The sequence below is a fragment of the Triticum aestivum genome, chromosome 3A, assembly GCF_018294505.1.
Source record: "Triticum aestivum cultivar Chinese Spring chromosome 3A, IWGSC CS RefSeq v2.1, whole genome shotgun sequence".
NCBI classification, from domain to species: domain Eukaryota; kingdom Viridiplantae; phylum Streptophyta; class Magnoliopsida; order Poales; family Poaceae; genus Triticum; species Triticum aestivum.
The window spans coordinates 614,793,836-614,799,776 of NC_057800.1; the positions used below are offsets into that span (position 1 = coordinate 614,793,836).

The following is a 5,941-nucleotide window of genomic DNA, read 5'->3' on the forward strand; positions in this document are numbered from 1 at the left end:
TTTGACTTGATGTATCTGATGTCTTTTGTTTTCTTGTCTTTGATAGGATTATTCACGAGTCTCATTCGCACAGAACAATCAAACTCTCGCGACCCAACATGATGTTGTCGTTTTTTATTTCTACAAAAGCGAGTAAGTTACTTCGATTTCAACAAATATTCACCACCAAAAATATGTGCTTTTCTACCTAGACTAACAATTGTCTCTTTCAACCCTTTCATACGATAAGTATATTAAAGCCAATTGCTTCATTGCATTAGTGGCCATCAATTTGCCAAGAGAAATTAACATGGATAAACAGAAAAACGATCGTTCTATTTTGCATGAGAGAGCGTAGTGAGCAGTAATGCTCTCGCTTTCAATTTCAGAAATATTTCAGCAACAACCGAAATCATTGAAATTTAAGTTAATTCGGTTTGCATCTCGGCCAAAATGCTGAAACATTCAATTGGATTCAACCAAATATTGGAATTCATTAGGAAAGTATATTAAATATATATTTAAATCCATGTGCACTACTAAAATTACCTGACATTTTAACCGAAAGGTAAATATTTCAATGCCTACTGAATTTCGGTGAATTTTATCATAATCTCACAGAAAATGAAAGCAAACACTTGTAATTTAAGATGTTTCTTTCGAAACATAATTCACTTTTTTTCGTAATACCCCTTTCGTAAACAGATATAAAAGCGTTTAAATCACCACTTTAGATGAATCCGAATTTATAATCTTGCGCCCGATTAGCCGGACACATCGAGCAACAGCGCAAACCGTGAAATCCAGCGGGCGGTGCCTAAAAATTAACGCGGCCAGCAGAGAGCTGCTCAAGCTGTTACTTAAGCTGTTATTAAGCCCGCCACTTTTACCAAAACGCCCACTTCCCCGGCCCCGTTTCCGCGAGCCGGCCCCCTCCAGCCCCCGATTCAAACCGTCGACGCCGTGTCCCCGTCGCCGCGTGACTCCTCAGCGGCGGCCACCCACCTCCACCCGTCGCGCCGCCGGAGATCACGCTCGCTCGCTCGCGCCCCTGCCCTCCCCTCGCCGGGGGCGCCCAAAGCTTAGCTGCTCGGGTGCCGTCGCCCGCTCGGAGGCGGCGCCGCCGATCTCGCGGCGTTCCCGAGGCGGCGAGCTCCCGCGCGAGATCCCGGCGGTGATGTGCGGATCGGAGCATGGTTGTGAACCCAGCCGGTGTTAGCTGCAGTCGGCCGACGGGGAGCGAGCGCTGCGGCCATGACGATTTACATCGCGAGGGAGGCAACCAAGGTATCGATTCGTTGGCCGTGTGGGGGCTGGCCCCCATGTCTTATTCTGGTATGGTTTGTTAAGCTCTTTTTTTTTCTCTCCGATTGGCCTCTTGCAGCTATGGAGGAAGGTGTGCGCGGAGACTTCGGTGGAGCTGCAGCTTCTGTTCGAGAAGTGGCACCTGCTACTTGCCGGAATTGTGTTTCAGGTGAACCCCTCAGTTCGTTTTGCTGAATTGCTTTCTCCCGTGTGTATAAGTATCAGACCATGGCGTGCTCTGTTAGTCGGCGCTTCTGTTCTCTGAGCCGCCGAGTCTGAATGTTGACTTTGACGAGACGGATCGTTCACCCCCCTTTTTTCTTTTGCACTTTTTGTTAGCCTGCTGTTGATTCCTTTCTAGGCTAATAATTGCTGCTAATTCGTGTGTTGGATTTGGAGGGCTGGTTTGACTCCGATGATGAGTTTGTAGTTGGTTGAATTAATCGTGCTAAATTATACACAAGTTCGTGCCAAAGGTGTTCTTAATCAGGCCGAGAGTGCCTCAGAAGGAAGCATGCCTTGAAATTTGCTCTGTGATGTGTGTTCTGTATATGCAGCATTAAGACCTGATGGCTTGTAACAAAGTTAGTACAAAGTTGAGTCACTTATTTTGGGACAGAGGGAGTAGGTTGCATTCTAGGTGCGAATTCACATGGAGAATATGTTCAGCATTAACTGTTGCTGTGATTGCATTGGATAAATTGACTCGAAAAACACACTCCCCTAATTATCCAGTTATTTCGGCATTTCTTCTCCTGCATCAATCCTCCTTGAAACTAGTATTGTTCTTCACGCAACCATGCCCATGCGCATAACTTGTGGGTGTTTTGATCTGGAGACTGTTATCAGTGACCTTTTTCAGAAGGCTCTGTTCATCGATGCAAGGATTTTCTGAGCAATACGCTGATCTTTATTGAAACAAAACCACAAACTAGACTATTAAGAAACAGGAATAGCACCATGGACGACAGGATCTCGTGAGAGATATTGCACACGAAATAGAACCCTTTGGCTAGCTTTGTGATCAAGTAGTAATAAAGATTTATTTTCTCATAATTTGTTCAGGTTCTCTGTTTGAGAGAGCGGAAAATTACTAACACCAGTTCATTATTCTGCACTGTCTTCTAAGATTGTACTCATTGACAATATATGTTTTGGTCATTAATGGATTGTGTTGAGATTCATGGAACTATTTTATCTGTAATCAGTATATTCATGGATTGGCTGCTCGAGGAGTACATTACTTGCATCGGCCCGGTCCAATACTCCAGGACATGGGATTTATGGCCCTTCCGGTATGTCATCTGCTTATAGTTCAGTTCATATCATTTGGAAATACTTGATGCTGATTTATTTGGACCACTGGTGTCATTTCTCCGTGTTTTTAGGAGCTCGGGCAAGACAAAGGTTATCTTAGTGAGACTGTATTCACTTGCATCTTCCTTTCATTTCTGTTGGTAGGTGACTTGTTCGCTCCACTGTATGTTGATTGAGAAGATTTTAGCATCCCTTTTCTTTACTTATTATGTATGATGATTTGACCCGGTATGATGTATCCAAAGACGTAAAAATGTGGGGGGAAAAACAACCACCAGCTAGTCTTAGCAAGCAACCAACACAGTTTGAAGGCAATTTAATCGAGAATAAATAGAACAAGTGATGGTTATATAGATTGATTGTGAAGATTGTGTACACGATGGCTTAGTCGATTGCTGTCCTATAAATTGTTGCCAGAACTTTCACTTACTGCGTTTGCTATGTCAAAATTTATGACAATGCTTTTCTGGGTGATATTTGTTATGTTCAACATGTTCTTATGAGATTTAGGATGTTTTCACGTTCGTCAAATATACTTCTTTCTGGTGGATTAACCTGAGTCATTCCTTTGCCTTGCTCCTCTCTGCATCTTCTGGACAATTTTCTTTCTGATGCTAGTTTTCTTATAATGCTTGATAATATACTAGGATTGCGAGTTTTGACAATTTATTCGTGGTATTGCAGTGGAGTTTTCACCCTTTTGTTTATCATAGCAAACGTTTCTACACTGTTCTACTCTGGCGCAGGGTGCTTGCATTTTTAGTCGTAAGTATGGCTGTCCTAACTCATAACTTCCATAATTATATCCATGTCCCAACCAGCGACATTTTTCTCCTCCAGGCTTCACAGTTTTTGCGAATTATTACATTCTATTCCACTCAGCTTCCTGGCCCAAATTATCACTGTCGTGAGGTAACCTTAAACTCTCAATCTCATTGTAGCTAAAGCATACATATGTTCTATCTTATCACTCGCAAGAGCTTTGCACGAAGGCCTCACTGAATCCATTTACTTTGCTTTTATAGGGCTCGAAACTGGCCACTCTTCCACCACCCAAAAATGTTCTTGAAGTGCTCCTGATCAACTGTAAGCCTTTCATTTGTTGGGTTGAGTGTTCTAAGTGGAAGTTTTATTGATCTCGGACTATTCTTTGCAGTTCCTCGTGGAGTGCTTTTTGGCTGTGGTGATCTGATATTTTCATCTCACATGATCTTTACTCTTGTCTTTGTCCGTACATACCATAAATATGGATCAAAAAGGTATTGAAATATCTGTGTAGGTGTTTGTGCCTGTACATGTGCATTTGATTTCGCATAGGTGGCCTGCTAGCTCGTACACTGATCACATGCTCTAGTATAATTGGTGGATCTTGTTTTTCTAGGTTGATTAAGCTATTTGCCTGGTTGATGGCCATCATCCAAAGTCTCCTTATCATTGCTTCTCGCAAGCACTACACCGTGGATGTTGTTGTTGCTTGGTAGGATCAAATTCCCTTTCAATAATATGATTATATTGCATCGGCATCTGCCTTCCGTTTGACCGATCCTCTCTCCGCAGGTATACTGTCAATTTGGTTGTATTCTTTGTTGACAAGAACCTCCCAGGTACCTAAGTCTTAGCATCTTGGAATCATATAGAGTTTTCTGTATGAAGCACTATATAACAAGCTTCGCCGCAATTCTGCAGAAATGCCGGATCGTACAAGTGGGTTATCTTTGCTTCCAGTAAGCACAAAAGATAAAAGTGACAGGATGAAGGAAGAGCTCCACAAGCCCGAGAAGGATAACAAAATGAAGGACGAACACCATAAGTTATTGAATGGAAACACCGTTGATTCTACTGATCGGGTATTATACTTAGGCTTTTGATGTGCACATTGATAGTTCATTCACATTTCACTACATTTGCAGTTAAAATACTCCCTCCGTTCACTTTTGTAAGTCGTTTCAGACAACTCAAAATAGGCTGTTTTGCACATTGTCTGAAATGTCTTCAAGGTCTTATAAAAGTGAACAGAGGGAGTACAACATATCATAACACCCTTTCTTTTTTCTTGGGAGTTAACAGATCATCGTGTGTTGAAACTCCGTTTGTAGCTGTAGACAATGACATCTAGCTGTTTTTCGCTGTTTTCCTAATCTATGTTTTCCTGGCCATTGCAGCGACAATGGATGCCGATGAACGGAAAGCATGGCGAAGACATGAACCACACGCTCTCTGATGCCGTTCCCAACGGTACATGACCGACTGCTTTTTGTCGGGTGCTTGTCTTTCACATCTACAGGGCAATCTGACAGTCGGAAAAAAAAGAAGCTACTCCTATCTCTGCTGCTGCAGTCCCGCTGTACTGAATGGGGCAAGGCGCTGAAGTAGTGAACGATGCTGTAAAAGAAGGGAGCCATAATCTCGTGGCTTCTCTCAGGCAGGTTGCCCCATGGGCCGGCCTATCCGATCATCGATTTTGTGGTTTCGCAGTTTTAGATGTCGGGGATGCGAGGAACACTTAGCAAAACATTGAAAATCTGTTCTCGGTGTACATAACTATTGATGTATTTGGTGAAAATTTTACTAGTGTTTACTTATGTTGGCATGAACGAATCTGCTCCGGTTGGTCGACCCAGCCGACGCGCGTGGCTCCTTTGAATGGGCGGGCGGATGGAATGGCCTGACCTGGCTGGGTCACGGGAGACGAGAGCGCCTGGTCACGGACATGCCGCCGCTCGCTTGCTGTTCCGCTCGCTCGCTGTAAAGCAAAAACGCTCATTGCAATGAGCGCCGCGAAAGGTGCCGCGGGCATTCCGTGCACGATGCGGCCATCATGTGCAGCGGGTGGTGGACGATTTTGGTGTTTTGACCCTTTTTGAAAAATTCGGCCAAATCTTACCTTGGTTCATAAAAATTTCAGTATCTGACCAATTTTCTACAGTCATTGGTCTCAATGATAGGGTAGCACAACCTACTGCCAGGGTCTTTAGCAGTAGGACTCACTGGCACCGTCACGATCATTTGATGTGAAAAAGACACTAATGGATTAATTGGTGCATGCATGGATGTTGCAGGCCAACAACAACAAAAACAAAAACAAAATGCTAAGAGCATCTACAGCCGGCGCCCCAAATCGGCCTCAAACGCCCGTGCAGCCCGTCCATAGCTGGCCGGTCACGAAAATCTGACCCAGAGGGGTGCCTCCAACGGGCATCAAATGCCCGGGCTCACTGGCACCCCTCACATACAGCCCAAATATGAAGTGGATATGCCACGTAGGACTAGCGATGGGGTCCCACGCGGAATCACCCGGAAACCCGACGGTCCGACGGATGCCTCCTCCGTCACCACGGTG

General features: G+C 44.3%; 1 protein-coding gene across 3 annotated transcripts; it reads left to right on the forward strand.

Annotated features, from left to right (window-relative positions):
* The first annotated feature begins 862 nt into the window (after positions 1–862).
* LOC123062604 (phosphatidylinositol:ceramide inositolphosphotransferase) lies at positions 863–5,183 on the forward strand. Of its 3 annotated transcripts, XM_044486188.1 has the most exons (12): positions 865–1,266; positions 1,364–1,453; positions 2,493–2,579; positions 2,673–2,741; positions 3,286–3,366; positions 3,442–3,513; positions 3,627–3,687; positions 3,758–3,860; positions 3,983–4,078; positions 4,159–4,205; positions 4,288–4,448; positions 4,764–5,183. In XM_044486188.1, exons 1-12 carry the CDS (start codon positions 1,234–1,236, stop codon positions 4,842–4,844), a joined length of 981 nt encoding a protein of 326 aa, XP_044342123.1. In that variant the 5' UTR covers positions 865–1,233; the 3' UTR covers positions 4,845–5,183. The 3 variants fall into 3 exon arrangements, with proteins under 3 accessions (XP_044342122.1, XP_044342124.1, XP_044342123.1); XM_044486187.1 differs by having other exon boundaries at positions 863–1,266; positions 3,286–3,513; XM_044486189.1 differs by lacking the exon at positions 2,673–2,741 and having other exon boundaries at positions 864–1,266.
* The last annotated feature ends 758 nt before the right edge of the window (positions 5,184–5,941 follow it).

What these genes read in the sequence shown, in the direction of transcription:
- LOC123062604 (XM_044486187.1), top strand. Translation starts at nt 1,234, where the DNA reads ATGACGATTTACATCGCGAGGGAGGCAACCAAG. An exon ending in CATAAATATGGATCAAAAAG is followed by an intron (nt 3,861 to 3,982) that starts GTATTGAAATAT and finishes TTGTTTTTCTAG; the next exon opens with GTTGATTAAGCTATTTGCCT. An exon ending in GTGGATGTTGTTGTTGCTTG is followed by an intron (nt 4,079 to 4,158) that starts GTAGGATCAAAT and finishes CTCTCTCCGCAG; the next exon opens with GTATACTGTCAATTTGGTTG.